Source organism: Helianthus annuus, chromosome 4 (assembly GCF_002127325.2).
Source record: "Helianthus annuus cultivar XRQ/B chromosome 4, HanXRQr2.0-SUNRISE, whole genome shotgun sequence".
Classification (NCBI taxonomy): Eukaryota; Viridiplantae; Streptophyta; class Magnoliopsida; order Asterales; family Asteraceae; genus Helianthus; species Helianthus annuus.
The window spans coordinates 143443769-143459574 of NC_035436.2; the positions used below are offsets into that span (position 1 = coordinate 143443769).

Below are 15806 nucleotides of genomic sequence, written 5' to 3' on the forward strand. Positions count from 1 at the left end.
ACCCAGAAGAGCAGTGTTACCGAATGAATAATCATCAACGGTTTTCCCTGACTCTTGTAACTTCCTTTTCTGGTTCAACTCCCTTTCGTAGGTCAGGAGTCGACCATGGAGTTGGGTCAAGGTCAGATCCTTGAACTCAGGTGAATTTCGGGTGATAAACACTATTGTGTCCCATTTATCTGGCAGTGACCTGAGGAACCAGCTGTTTTGAGTTGAGTTTGTAAAAGTGGTTTTAACAAGCCTCAGTTCACTGATGAGACAACTGAACCGCTCAAATTGTTGCGTCAGTGATTCACCTTTAACATGACAAAATGTTTGATACTGTTGGTTCAGGATTTCCCTATTGTTTTCTATGACCTCTTCGGTACCTCCAAACTGTTCCTTAAGCGCGTCGCACAACTCTTTGGCATTGTCACAATGTAACAATCCAGCATATATTTCGTTGGGCAGCGCTGATGCTATGATACTAAATGCTTTAGCATCTAGTTCAAACTTTTGATAATCCGTTTCAGTATAATTTTCAACAGGTTTTGGAACTTGTTTTTTAGTATCTTCAGCGCTTGGCACTGTAGGAACATGAGGACCAAATATGACAGACTTCCAACAACCTGTGCTTTGTTGAGCGAGGATGTGACCCATCCTCCTCTGCCAGATGTTGTACTCATTTCTTTTTAGCATAGGTGGTTTAAAGAGAGAACCAATGTTGTTTTTATCGTCCTGAGATTGTGACGTCATTCTTGTTGTTTTACAGGTACTGAGAAATCAACTTTAGTGGTGATTAATCCTTACTCTGTTTTTCAACGACGAACAAACGATCAGTATCAACTGTTTTGAGCTGAACTATTTACGTCAAAATGATTGTTAAATCAAATTTGACTGTCCAAGCTCTGATACCAATTGTTGGATCTGAGTTTCTTTTTGATTGTATTTTGTGTTTGAAGTTAAGATGAAAATGGATGAGTTGTGCAGCGGAATTAAAATGAAAACAAACTTTGCATACAATCAAATGAGAGTAATACTTTAATCAAACATCTTTTACACAATGAACCGAATGATTGAATTTAATTTCAACAATGATTACAAAGATAGATGTATGAATGCAAACTCCCCCTCAGCCCGAGCTCAGTAGTTTGTTCGTGCAAAGAAGACGAAAGATGTAAAGAGCTAATAGAACAGTACAAAGTACTGAACTATTTATAGGCACTTGCAAACTACTGAGCATCTTTGCTGACGTCACCATGAAAGTGACATCTAACCTCCTAACAAACTCTAACCTCTGATCTATACAGACACTGCTTGTGTTAACTACTGCTAATACATTCTATTACAAAACAGACTTTAGAACAGCTGCTGCAACCTTCTACTGCTGTGAACCCAGCAGCACTTGTCCGGATCAGCAGTGCTTGACTCAAGGCAGTAGATTGAATCAGCAGGACTTTAGTCTTCCATCAGATCTTTAGTTGAGCAGCAGTTATGGGTCAGCAGTTTAACAAGATCAGCAGATAGGAGGTCATCAGTAGTTGTAATCACTTTCAAGGGGAGAGATTTGTATATCAGCATCTGCTTATTCAGAATCCACTATTCTGATCCAGTTTTGGCTTTAATTATCTATTCCTCTGATAGGGTTCAATCCCAACAGTCATCGGAAGATGATGAATATCATGATGCGGCAGAAGGAGCTTCAGCTCCAGTTGCTCCTGTTCAAGGTGCTTCTTTGGAAACTCCTCATGTGCAGAATGTAGATACTGCTGAAGGAATAGCATCCACTTCTACGCATATTCCAGGTGTGGAATTGGTTGTTGATCTTAATCTTAACAATTTGGGTATCAATGCTCGTGTTCCTAAAAATCCTGAAATGAGGATTCACGATACCCATCCTCAGCAGAACATTATAGGAGATGTCCATCGCGGTGTACAGACGCGTAATCAGCTGAGAAATAATCAGAATGCTGGTTTAGATTCAGCCATTAGAGAATCTGGTCTTCAAAATGATTGGTCCATCGCGTGTTATGTTTCACAAGAAGAACCGAAATCTTGGAAAGAAGCCTTAAAGGATAATTCTTGGGTTGAAGCCATGCAGGACGAACTGCAGCAATTTCAAAAGCTTGGTGTTTGGAAGCTTGTTGAAAGGCCGGAAAATTACAAGAAAATTGGCACTTGCTGGGTTTTTAAATGCAAGAAGGACGATCGTGGAGTAGTTATTCGTAACAAGGTGAGATTGGTTGTTCAAGGTTTTTGCCAAATTGAGGGATTGACTACAATGAAGTTTATGCACCAGTTGCACTCTGGAAGCTATTCGGATCTTTCTAGCTTATGCTTCTTTCAAAGGATTCAAAGTCTACTAGATGGACGTCAAAAGTGCTTTTCTTCATGGGATAGTTCAAGAAGAGGTGTATGTCGAACAACCTCCAGGTTTTGAAGATCCTATTCACCCCGATCGGGTCTGGTTGCTCAACAAAGCTCTTTATGGTTTACATCAAGCATCTAGAGCTTGGTACGCAACCCTATCCAACTATCTTCTGGAGAATGGATTTCGACGAGGTCTTATTGATTGCACTCTCTTTATCAAGGAACAAAATGGAGATCTTCTGTTGGTGCAGGTATACGTTGATGATATCATATTTGGTTCTACTAATGATTCTTTGTGCAGGCAATTCGAACGCATTATGCAGGAAAAGTTCGAGATGAGCGCTATGGGGGAGATGACTTTCTTTCTGGGCCAACAAGTTCAACAAACCGAGTCTGGGATATTCATACATCAGACTAAATATGTTGGTGACATCTTGAGCCGGTTCCAGATGTCAGATGCAACGCCAATTGGTACCCCACTTCCGCAGAATCACGGGATTACTCCAGATTTGAAGGGTGAAAGCATCAACTCTTCATACTATCGCGCTATGATCGGATCTCTCATGTATCTCACTGCTTCGAGGCCTGACATCATGTATCCAACGTGCTTGCTTGCAAGATATCAAGCCAACCCGAAGGCCTCTCATCTGTCAGCTGTTAAAAGGATTTTTCGCTATTTGAAGGGATGCCCAGACACCGGTCTTTGGTACCCTAGGGATGATAGCTTTGACTTGACTGCATACAGTGATTCTGATTTCGGTGGTTGCAAAATTGATGGCAAATCAACAACAGCAGGATGTCAATTCTTAGGAAATCGCCTGGTTACGTGGCAGTGCAAGAAGCAAACGTGTGTTGCTACATCAACTTGTGAAGCAGAATACATTGCTGCCTCCAATTGTTGCTCCCAAGTCTTGTGGATACAACAACAAATGCGCGACTACGGTTTTGAATTCCTATCTACTCCTATTTTTGTTGATAACAATGCTACCTTACAGATCACTAGAAATCCTGTGCATCATTCCATGACCAAACACATCGAAATTAAATATCACTTCATACGTGATTGTTTTGACAAAAGATTAATCGACGTCGTTCATATCCCCACCGATCACCAACATGCCGACCTGTTTACAAAAGCTTTTGATAAATCACGGTTTGATTATCTACTTTTGGTCAATGGCATTAAGGTGATACCCGAGTAAACTTCTTTGACTAATCGTTTTTGTAAATATTTTCTTTCAAAACTCTAAAAAAAATACAAAAAGATTTTCCTTTTCGTAACCTTTTAGCATTTTAGGGGGAGAAAATTTCAAGAAAATAAAAGAACATCTAGAAAATTAAAAAAACCCAAAAAGATGTCATTTTGTTCTGTTTTTTCGTTTGAAAAATTCAAAAATTAAAAAAAATCTGAAAAATTCAAAAATTCAAAAAAAATTAGAAAACCAAAAATGACTTTCTTGGAAAAAGAAAGATGATGATATTCACTGGTGTGGTCGGTCAACATGGTCAAAAATGTTAAACAAATGATAAGTATCTCTACTAACGATGTATCAGTAGGCTCACAATCAAACTAAAATGTGCAGGATGATACAAACCTAACAGACTTCAAGTCAGGTGGGAACCATTCATTGGCATATGGTCTTGGTACCGAAATTTCATTTGATAGATTGCCGAGGTTCTGAGATATTCGGTCTTTATGCTGCTTATCATCTGGGTATCATGGTTGTATCTTTTACCGAAAAAATAACGGGGACGCAAGTCTAGATCTTCCATGATACCATACATACGTGTACATGTTGCATTCGACCTCAATAAGTGATCAACAATCACATGTCCAAACAAATAAGTGATAAAATATCACATTTATCCGAGAGTCAAGTTCGTCTCTCTGTTGTACGAAAGTACTGACCTGTTCACGGACTTGCTCATGTGCCTTCATGCATCGAAAATCAAGTTCCTCATCAATAAGTGATTCTATCACATAGGGCTTGTTTTCAATAAAAATAAGTGAGTATCTCACATCATATACGGTCAAACAGATGATAATCGGTATACTCACCGGTAAGATGAACTCTCGCGCATACCTTGATACGGGAATGTGTCGTGAGTGGATTCACATCGACTTGTAAGTATAATCCTTACCGTAAATCGTATCTCCTAATTGTGATTACGTTTATTAAGCTTGAGTTTATGTGGACAACAATACCGATAATCGAGGTAGTATACTTATCCGAGGTTTTAAACAGAAATCTAAATCATGTTGACTAAGACCGTAAGTTGGTATGATTCCTTATCCTTGAAACTCGCAAAAAGTTGCACTTGTACAGTTGTTTATTTCTTTCAATTGCTTTTCGTTTAGTTTTCCACGCTTTAAATTTGTTTTTAGTGTAGTTTGTAAGTTCGTTTTTTTTATTAAGCCAAAGTTGTAGCTTGGTGTTACTGCCAGAAGCCTGAAACCTACTTCATAAAACGTCCTTGCATTTGAAAACTCAAATAATGGAAATGTGTCAATCTGTTCTGTGTGTAAAAAATTTTCATGCCTTAGTGTTTTGAAATATGCTGTCGACTAATCAAAAGTTTGATCGACGAAACAGATTGGTATCGACGAAACAGCTTGGTCAAAAGTCAAAGTGTCAACAATTGGTCAAACCAGTTTGGTTATCGACGAAACAGTCCGTTTCGTCGAGGTCATGACGAAATGGAATGGCCCAATCTTTGTTTCGTCGTGGGCTAAGTTAACAAGCCCAAGTCCAAGCCCAACATTCTGTTTCGTCGAGGCCCATTTTTAGTTTCGTCGAGATGTCTGTTTCGCCAAAGGTGAGTCGGTGTATAAGGGTCCCAGTAGTCAGACTTGTGTTCATTTTTCAAACCACTTGATTGTTCATCTTCTCCAAACACTCTTCCATACCCTTTCACCATATCCATTCACCATTACTAAAAATCATCATTTTACCTTCAAAACTCACAAAATTCAAAGGTATAAAAATATCCTGTTCATGCTTCGATCATTATGAACTGTATGCTTTTGTTTGAAACATCCGAAACCCTTGTTTTCTTAATGATTTCATGATTTAAGCTTGTATTTAGTATGGAATCTTATGAAATCAGATAGATTTAGGGTTTTATGCGTGTATATGTGCCTTGATTTGGGTTTGGGTTCTTGTAACAAAAAACAGGGGATGTGGGTTTATTTGTTGTTTGACATGTTTCGGTGGGTTTCGGGTATAACTGATGTCGATGTTACATCTAAGATTGTTTCCTGTTTGTATTGGATGACATAAACATCATATTGTTGCCTTGTATGCTTATTGATCATCAGTTTAATGGTAAACCCCCAAAATCGACGAAACAGAGGAACCCTAACTATTCAAAAACCCCATTCATGGCGAATCAGACAGTCGGTGAAACAGGCCATCGACGAAACGGAATGGTCCGTTTCGTCAAGCAACTGGTCAACGAAACAAAGTGATTCGTTTCGTCGAGGAACTGATCGACGAAATGGAATGGTCAACGAAACGGAACCTGGTCAACAATCAAATCTTGTTTCGTCATACCCCATTCTGTTTCGTCGAATGATGTCTGTTTCGTCGTCAATGCCTTAGTGAAATTTTCAGTTTGATGCTTGTTCACAGAACATGTGTAACTTTGTGGTTAATGTCCATGTGATGTTTAAATATGTTTGTATATAAGTCTAATACACTTATTGTGACATTATGACTTATTGTGGACGTTTTCATATACAGATGGCACCAAAAGAGAGCACACGGAAACGCGCAACAAAGAAGGAGAACAAGACGGAAGAGGAGATTATGTCTGAGAAGCGTCATAATTAAATCACTTATCTGGACCCGGAAGAAAAGCTGGCTGAACTGAAAGATATCACGAAATCGATCAGGGAGTCGCGGATAAATTATGCTGTCACTTTCTCGACGCCGGTTTACAAGTCTCTTATCAAAGCGTTCTGGGATTCCGCAAGCGTTGTGCAAGTGGATGGAAAGGATGTTATTAGGGGCCGTGTGAACGATTTGGATGTGATAGTCTCTCCGAATATTCTGAACGAAGTGTTACAACTACAAGACCATTCGGACGCTCCAGATTCTATTCCTATCATTTGTACACGAGGCTGCTTGCTACGTATGAAGTGTACCAGAGACATCTTCAGCACTCAAATCAACAAGGGTGATCTGCCGTTACGCTACAAGTTTCTGCTACATGTTCTCATTCAGTGTCTCAGCAATAGACGTGCCGGATATGATATGGCTGGCAATGATCTAATTGGTTTTATGGTGGCGTTGGTGCTAAACAAACTGTTTAGCATCTCAAAGTACATTTTCGCCAATATGAAGGAAAACATGATGAGGACTGGAATTAGAACAACCGGGAACAAGTTCTGGATGTATCCGCGGTTTCTTCAAATGATCATGAATATTCAACATCCTGGTCTTCTTAAAGCCGACAACGACATTCTGAAGATAGAGGCAATGAACTTCAATTCCTTGAGGATAATCAAGAACCTTGCAGCCAAAAGATACAGAGAAAGCGATCCTCCAAGGAAGTTGTTCGGTGCACTAGGAAACACTGATTACGTTGCTCCTGAAGAAAATAAATGGCGTCACGATGACAGCCAATCCGATGACGAAGAGCCGGAGTTGAAAAGAAAAATGAGTGAAAAGTTTGGTCCAGATCCAGTTGATTCGGAGAGTGATTGTGATGATGAAGGTGATGATGGTGGCGATACAGGTGCCGTTGGTGCATCTAGTGTTGGAACTACTGGTGGTACATCAGCAGGTGGTACATCAGCAGGTGGTACATCAGCGGGTGGTGCATCAGCAGGTGACACATCAGCTGGTGGCAATGACGAGGCTGATTCTGATTCTGATGATGATCATCTAATCGAGCCTGGATACGAAATGTATCTCGATGAACGTGGTGTTAAAAGATACTGGAAGATTCGACAGGAAGATGATCCAGAATACGTTCCTTCTGATTCTGAAGCGGAACGTTTAAAGAAAAGGAAAGCAGAGAAAGCTGCTGAACATCAGAAGAAGAAGAAAGCTCGAAGATACTTGAGAACCTCTGCTAGGGAATCTGTTCCTCAAGAACCAGTTCAAGAACCTCCTATGGTATCTTCAGCTCCTGAAACTCAAACAGTATCTCCTTAGGCTGTTCCACAAAGATCAATGGCTGAAGCAATTAGAGCAACTACTTCTCAGCCTAGTGCTGACCGTCAAAGGATATTCTCGGAAATGTCTCAAGACGAGAAGAATAACTTCCTATTCATGAAACTTGAAGCGGCTGCAGATCGTATTCAGAGACAGACTGATTTCATTGGGATCACGAAAAATGATCAGATAAGTCATCAAGTGGACATAGATCAGTTGAAGTCCACTGTTGGTGAACAACAAGCTGTAATACAACGCCAACAAGCTGAGATTGATCAACTTAAAGCTGAAAACGCCCGCTTGAAAGCTGCAGACGAAGAGAGACAGAGAAGTAGTTCTATACTTCAAAAGTTGGCTGAAGATCTTAAAGGAAGATGTGACTACATGAAAGAGTGGTACGACTCACGAAATACAACGATAATGGAGGGAGCTAAGAAGATAAATGCAGGCTATGAGTTTCTTCGAAGTCGGGTTACTACTCTGTCTCTGTGGGAGGATCGATGTAAGCAACAAGAAATCATGAAGAAAAGGGATGATGATCCTGAAGATCAAGGGAATCCTGATCCTTCTACTACGTCACTGCAGCCGACAGCAGCTACATCTTCTGCAATTGTTTTTGTACAGCCGCAAGCAGTCGAATCTACTCAAGGAACCTCTTCTGGAACAGTTGAAGAAGAACAACAGATTGAAGGTACATCTTCTGTTCCTAGCAGTGCTGATCTTGCATTGCAGGTTATTCATCCATTCACTGGGGAATTGCTTGAAGAAGGTGAAATTGTCGAGGATCTCTCACAACAGCAATTGATTACTCTAAATGCAATGAGAGATATTGATGACGATGAGATTGAAAAGATGCCTAGTGAGCCGGAATCTACTAATGTTGAAAACATTGAAGAAATTGTCTTCAAGGGAAATGTGAAGAAGTCTTCGTATGTTCGACAAGATGGAACTGAATTCGCCCCGTTTGATGAAGATTGGCTAAAAGAAAATGTAGAAAACATTGATGAACATCTAAAGAACCGTGATACATCAGAAAATGCCACGGATGCGTTCTCTGCGTGGCGCCAACGGTTCTTGTCAAAGGTTTCCAAGCCCGTGCCAGAGGCTGCTCAAGTTGACTACTTACGGTTTGAGAAAGCGAAGCCTAGCGGGAGAATCCTATGTTGGATGTTTGTGAAGGAAATACATTGCGTCGCCATTAAGCGGGAGTTTGGAATCCAGTACTTTCGGTCGTTGCTGAGCATTCTATCTTTGCCATTTTATGATGTGGTCGCATTGACAAAGATAGAGCTCATAAATCGCTCAAAATATGATGGTGCAACGTTATTCGAGCGACTGATTAAGTTGAACAAGAAGTCTGGGTGGAAGGACAAGTCGTACAAGCCTCAGTTCCCCATTTATCAACAAATCAAGTTTACGCTTGATCTGACAACCAACACTTGCAGATACAAGCTTGTTTATGAGCCAGCGAAAGTGGTGGACAAGATACCCTTGATGCCAATAAGGCATAACTTTCTTGCAGAAATGCGATTATGGTGTTATGATTCCGACACACACGAGGCAGTGATCGTTTTTAATGGCGATCAAGAAAATTTCAGGATGCTGGATCCGATGTGGATCGTTAACATGTCCGCATCTGACATCAACAAGTTATATCGGCATGACATTTTCTATGAAGACAAGGACGCGCATCAGGCGTTGAAATTTCAGCGCGTCGCTTGTTTTTGCTATTACCGGGGAATACATGCAGGCAGTTCGTGGTCCGAACGACACTGAAGAAAGAAGATTTGAAGACCGAAGACGAGTAACAGACAAGGGGGAGTTTGTTGACGCACTATTGTGTCTGTCACTAGTCTTGTAATTACGATGTATTTTGTACGGTCTTTTATCGTTTATCGAGTCTGTATTTGCCGTCGACCAAGTCGGATATCCTCCTATCCGCTTGTGTCCGACTTGTTTGTCTCCTTTTGTTATGTAATGATCTATGAACAATGCATGTTGCATGTAAGGGTATTTCTGTCTTTATGTTTTGTGTTTGTTTGTGGTTTGCTGCAACTGTCTGTTTGCAGCAAACATGTCACAAAATGCAGCCTTCGACGAAACACCTTGTGTTTCGTCGAACACTTATCGACGAAACAGGCTGTGATCATACCTTTCTGTTTCGTCATGATCAGCGACGAAACATACTTGTTTCGTCGTCTGATGGGCTTCTTATGGCCCAGTGTATTGGCCCAGATCTTTTACGTCGACCCAAGTTTGGTTTCGTCGAATCCCTGGCCAGGCTGCTATATATAGACACATTCTGTTTCGTTTAGACTTAGAGATGAGAACATACCCAAAAAGTCATTCTGTCTAGATTGTGTTTGTATCAGTTGGATTTCTCATCCGTTTAATCAATCGATTGTGTTTCATAGGTTAAACCATTGTTGTTACTGCTTTGTATGTTTGATTTGGCTTAGTTACGTGGATTCCGAACACGTGACTTTGTTTGCTATAAACAAGGATTTGGTTGTGTAAATCGATCCTCTGATTTCGGGACCTACAACACCACATCACCATGACATCATCATGATGATGTCATGATGATGTCATGATGATGTCATGTAGAAGAAAATGCATGCAAATATTGAAGCTATTTGTGCATTCAGTTCCGATCTCATCATTGGGCCAATCAAACCTTCTTGTCTGGGTCGTGAATTGATGTTGGGCTGCAACTAAACTTGGGCCAGACTACAAACGACGAAAGTTAATACATGTCGACGAAACAAGGTGTGTTTCGTCGACTTTATCATGGCCTCATCTGTTTCGTCGACTTTGAAGTGTTTCGCCGACGACAACCGTTTCGCCGAGTCCGTATTCAGTTTCGTCATGGTCTGTGTGTCTGTGACTATATAAACAGACCCAGAAAGAAGAGAGGGGAGATAGACAGAACTGAGTGAAAAGCTAGAGAGAGAGTGTAGAGAGAGAAAGTTCCGGTGAGCTTTGTATTTGTCAAATATTGTACCGAAACTTTGTCGTAATCAATACACGTAATTGTTAATCGTTGATATCTTTGCGTATTGTTCACTCTCTCGCTCGGTTTGTGTCGTAACGGGGATTCCGCACTCGTTTTGGCACCCGAAACAAGAAATCATTGTCGTCCGACGATCCGCAAACCGACCTACACCTGTTTCACACGACCTGGTCCAGGTCGCACGACATGGTCCAGTCCGCACGAACTGGTCACTTCGTGCGAAGTGGCTGGTTCCAGTCTGTTTCCCGTTTTTCTCGTACTACGTGTCTTGGTCTATCTATTCTATTACATGACTCGATACAAGACGAAGTCAATAGACATATGCACTAACATCAGCATACAAAGTAATCTAATCTATTCGAACAGCATCAGTCACAAAAACTACACCAACACAAGTATGGTTACAAAAGTCGTTAGACGCTCCCTAGTCGGAGGTGAGAGTACTCAGGAAGTACTCGGCCTAGGAAGAGAGTACTCGGGGAGTATTCGACCTAGGCAGAGAGTATTCGACCTACTCAAGGGGTACTCGGGCCTCTGAGACCTTGTTTTACAACCAAGGTGCAAGAGAACTTGTGGAAATGAAAGAAGTCCATACTCAACCCTGCATGGTAGTACTAGTCAAAGACCAAGAAAGTGTTAACGTTAGATAAGAAAAATGTGGTTGTTCAAGAGATGGAGGGGATAGTGGACACGGAAATGACGATGGTGGCGAAGGCGGAGATGATCAGGGCAGACATGGAAAAGACCATGGAGGTGAAGGCAGAGATGAGAGGGGTTATGGAAAAGATTAAGGTGGTGTATATAAACTGTAACACAACTGAAAGTGCTACAGAAACTTGTTTCACAAACCAAATCACAGCCAAACTGCTTTGATATATCAAAATTAAAACAAAACCATTTCAATTTAAAATCCAAAAATAAGATCTCAGATATTTGTAAATCATATTTATGTGCATTTAAAAGTAAAAGCATCTATAAATAAGCAGACTTTGACTCTCCCATTTCCAAGATCAATTTCCCCACATTTAAACGAAATAAAATGAAAAGAAGTCTTCTTTAATGTTGATCAAACAACAACACGACTGGAGATCACCTGCCATCTGCCAATACACAAATATTGGTTAAATTATTTTCTCATATGATGAAAGGTCATCATAGATAAACTTGCAATATTGCTAGAAAAAAAAAGAGGTTTGATTATACACACCTGTAAGTTAGAGGGCATCATAAAAGTAAAGCCTGTGGAGGCCCCTGGGGGTGATCCTGTGCCGACAAATAGGACATTTGTCTCCTGTTGAAAGGGAACTTTTTATGCAGCCTTTACAAAAAATGTGACCACACCTTGTGGTCGTCTCTTCAGTCATTGGACCCAAGCAAATTGGGCAGGTGTAAGTAGGCAGTGGCGGCGATGGCGGTGGCAATGGTGCAACAGGTGCGACATGCGACTATAGAAAGAAACCAGGGTTTAAGTATAAGGTAATTGCTTGCCCAAAAGAGAAAAGGTAGACACCTAAAACAGCCGAAACTAAAAACACACACAATATACATATATACCAGTATGTACATTTACATATATATATATATATATGTTCCTATGTGTAACATACAAGATAAAATGTTGGTTAAAGGATTGCATCATACCTCAGTAATCACGGTGGATGGCTGCAGGTTATGTTCAAGTGGATCACTTTGCTGGTTGCGTGCTGAGATTTCTACCATTTTACAAATCACATAATATTAATTGTAACATAAAAATGAAGTTAAAAATAAGAATGCTACAACACACATTTTCACATGCAAGTACAAAGTAAGAAGAAAGTAAAAGCTTTTAAATGTTCAAACAGGTCACACCACCTTAACCTCCAAACCTCCACCTATGGAGGCTATTAAAATACTTTCTTTGGTTTTATATCGTTTTTGTTAAATAAACAGTTGTTTATATCATATACGATTTGTAAGTATTCATTATACATTTATGTATCTAAGTAAGTAATCAGAGGTTTTTGAAATGAAGAAACAAAAGATAGAGAATAAATAAGCGAGATTGTAACAACAAATTCAAACCGATGTCATTAAATACATTTACATATCAATAAAGATTTCAGAATGGTTAATATATGCATAAACTACTAGTTTTGAGAGTCACAAGCATTCAGTTACAAAGTGGTAACAAATAATAGAACCTAATGATAAGATGACGAGTACTTCATGTAAACAACCTGTGTCAAATTTTGGAACACAACTTATAAGGCTCACCATGTAAAAAGCACATCTCGAAACCAAATATAAAAGCAACAGTTAGAAATCAAAAGCAAGAAACAACAAAAGGTTACAAATCTATTTCCCGTGTCGAACACTCAAATCTCACAGCCTTAAACAAAGATCATATATTTTGTCTAGGATCTTAACTCCACTAGAAGTTTAAGTTGCAGATATGAGAGTCAGGTATGAGTATAAAAAAGATATCCAAATGTCATACAAGTCTAAAAGGAAACGCAGTTTCAATATCCAAGCTCTGGTTTTATGTTTATCGCGATCCATAAACAGAACACAGTAGATAGTCAAGGACACATTACTGCTGTGTTGCTATTGTAATTTTATAATCTCCAAAAGATAACCATAAAAATAAAAGAAATAAATATTCATAGATTTAATACTAGAGAAGCCTCTTACGAAACCCTTATTTGATATTTTGCTATTAATGACTCAATGAACTATTAAAATAAGCCTTGTATATGAAACCGTAAACCTGAGCTACAATGATTCTCCCAATACGAAAAACTGAGCTATAAAAAACAGCCAAACATGGTCAAACATATCTACCCAAGTCCCAGTTGACACATGAATCCTCAAACAAAAGTACTTTTTCCTGCGATTAACATGATTTTAAACTGTGATAATGTATAGAATATTAGCCCGACTACTTAAGTTCTTTCATTAAGGTCATCTAGTTATTGGGATTAATTTTATTGGCCATCAACTGACCAATGTACGTATTTAATTCATTTATATCTAGTCTTGCCATGTATATTCACAGGTTCTATATGAGGAAGACGCCTCTTAGAGTTCTATGAAACCTGGGTACGACTATTCATATTATTGACTCAATGCATACACAATGAAAAAAAGAGTGAACAAGAATATTCTCAGATTCTATATATTCTATAAAGAAGCATGTTAGAGTTATGTGAAACCCTCATTTGAGTATTCATGTCACTAATGACTTCTATGAATATAGAGGATGAACACGTGGTTGTTCGATTAGAGAATAATATCAAGTTTGCGTGTTTACCTGACTCGGAATCAAAAGTATAAGTCTCTCGAGCTCTTCTAGAGCTTCCAGCCTGACATAAACAAGTGCCTCTTAATAAGTTAAACACTTACAAAAAATGTAAGGGATCCTCTTTTTTAGTATATAACACAGAATGTAACTGTTTAAAGGCTGTAGTGAAATATGATTACATCATCATTAAAAGCCTCATCAGGACTAACTGGATCACATGGCGTATACTGAAGGGTTAGGTCTAGAAATGAATCCTCAGGTATGTCTGGTTGCCCCCTTTGACAGCTCTGACCCAAGGGGATGGCTGGGAATGTGAATTCCAAATCCAAGAAATTACTTTGACTGTTCATTGTCTGATAAATTACGGAAACGAGTAATCAGAAAAAAAATAAACTTTATAATTATAAGATATAGCAAAATCATTCAAGATAGGATTAAATAAATGCCCATTAATAAACTTAACACTTAAAAATGTAAAGCACTGTCTTTTTTTAGCATATAACGCAGAATGTAACTGTTGAAAGGCTGTAGTGAAATATGATTACATCATCATTCAATGCCTCATCGCGATTAACTGGATCACATGGCGTATACTGAAGGGTTAGGTCTAGAAATGAATCCTCCGGTATGTCTGGTTGCCCCCTTTGACCGTTCTGACCCAAGGGAATTGCTGGGAATGTCAATTCCAAATCCAAGAAACTTCCATTGTTCATTGTCTGCAAAATTACAGAAATGAGTAATCAGAAAGAAGAGAAAAGGTAGACGCTCGAAACAGCTGAAACTATAAACATAGACACATTCATATAGATACACACACACATGTACATGTGTATGTATGTACATTTACATGTATATATGTACCTATGTGTAACATACAAGATAAAATGTTGGTTAAAGGATTGCATCATACCTCGGTAATTAATCACGGTGGGTGGCTGCAAGTTAAGCTCAACCGGATCAGTTCGCTGGTTGCGTGCTGCAATTTCCGCCATTTTACAAATCAGTTTATATTAATTGTAACATAGAAAATGAAGTTAAAAATAAGAATGTTATAACACACACACAATTTCACATGTAAGTACCAAGTAAGAAGAAAGTAAAAGCTTTTATATGTTCACATAGGTCACACCGCCTTGACCTCCAAACTTCCAACTATGGAGGCCTATTACAAGATTTTCTTTGTTTTTATATCGTTTTTGTTAAATAAACAGCTTTTATCGCATATAAAGTTTTCACTATACATTTATGTATTTGAACAGTAATCAGAGGTTTTTGAAATTAAGAAACAAAAGAGAGAATAAATAAGCGAGATTGTAAAAACAATCTCAAATCGATGTCATTAAATAGGTTTACAAATCAATCTAGATTTCAGAATGGTTAATATATGTATAAACTACTAGTTTGGAAAGTCGCAGCAATTCAATTAAAGAGTAGTAACAAATAATAGAACCTAACGATTAGATGACTTGTGTGTCACGTAAACAACCTGTAACCAATTTTGGAACACAACTTATGAGGCTCATCATGTAAAAGGCACATCTCAAAACCAAATATAAAAGCAACATATAGAAATCAAAAAGAAAAACCAACAACAAAAGGTTAAAAATCTATTTCCCATGTCGAGCACGCAAAGCTAACCACCTTAAACAATGATTAAATATTTTGTGTAGGATCTTAACTCTGCTAGAAGTTTAAGTGGAACATATGAGATATCCAAACGTCATACAAGTCTAAAAGGAAACACAGTTTCAATATCCAAGCTCTGGTTTATAGGAATGGCGTGATCGATATACAGAACACCGTAGATAATCAAGGAAATGTAATTTCATAATCTCCAAAAGATAATTACCAGAAAAATAAAAGAAAACAAATATTCATAGATTCAATACCAGAGAGAAGCCTCTCACGAAACCCTTATTTGATATTTTGCTATTAGGAATGGGATCAAATACAAACACTTAAGTTTGTAAGAACCATAAGAACCAATACATAATTGACA

General features: G+C 38.8%; 1 protein-coding gene across 1 annotated transcript; it reads right to left on the reverse strand.

The window, feature by feature from the left end:
* Positions 1–11729: 11729 nt before the first annotated feature.
* LOC110934808 (E3 ubiquitin-protein ligase RNF4-like) lies at positions 11730–14799 on the reverse strand. The gene is made up of 6 exons (XM_022177590.2): positions 14718–14799; positions 14402–14523; positions 13987–14160; positions 13817–13868; positions 12166–12236; positions 11730–11969 (listed from the first exon to the last, which is right to left on the reverse strand). Exons 1-6 carry the CDS (start codon positions 14797–14799, stop codon positions 11739–11741), a joined length of 732 nt encoding a protein of 243 aa, XP_022033282.2. The 3' UTR covers positions 11730–11738.
* Positions 14800–15806: the final 1007 nt, after the last annotated feature.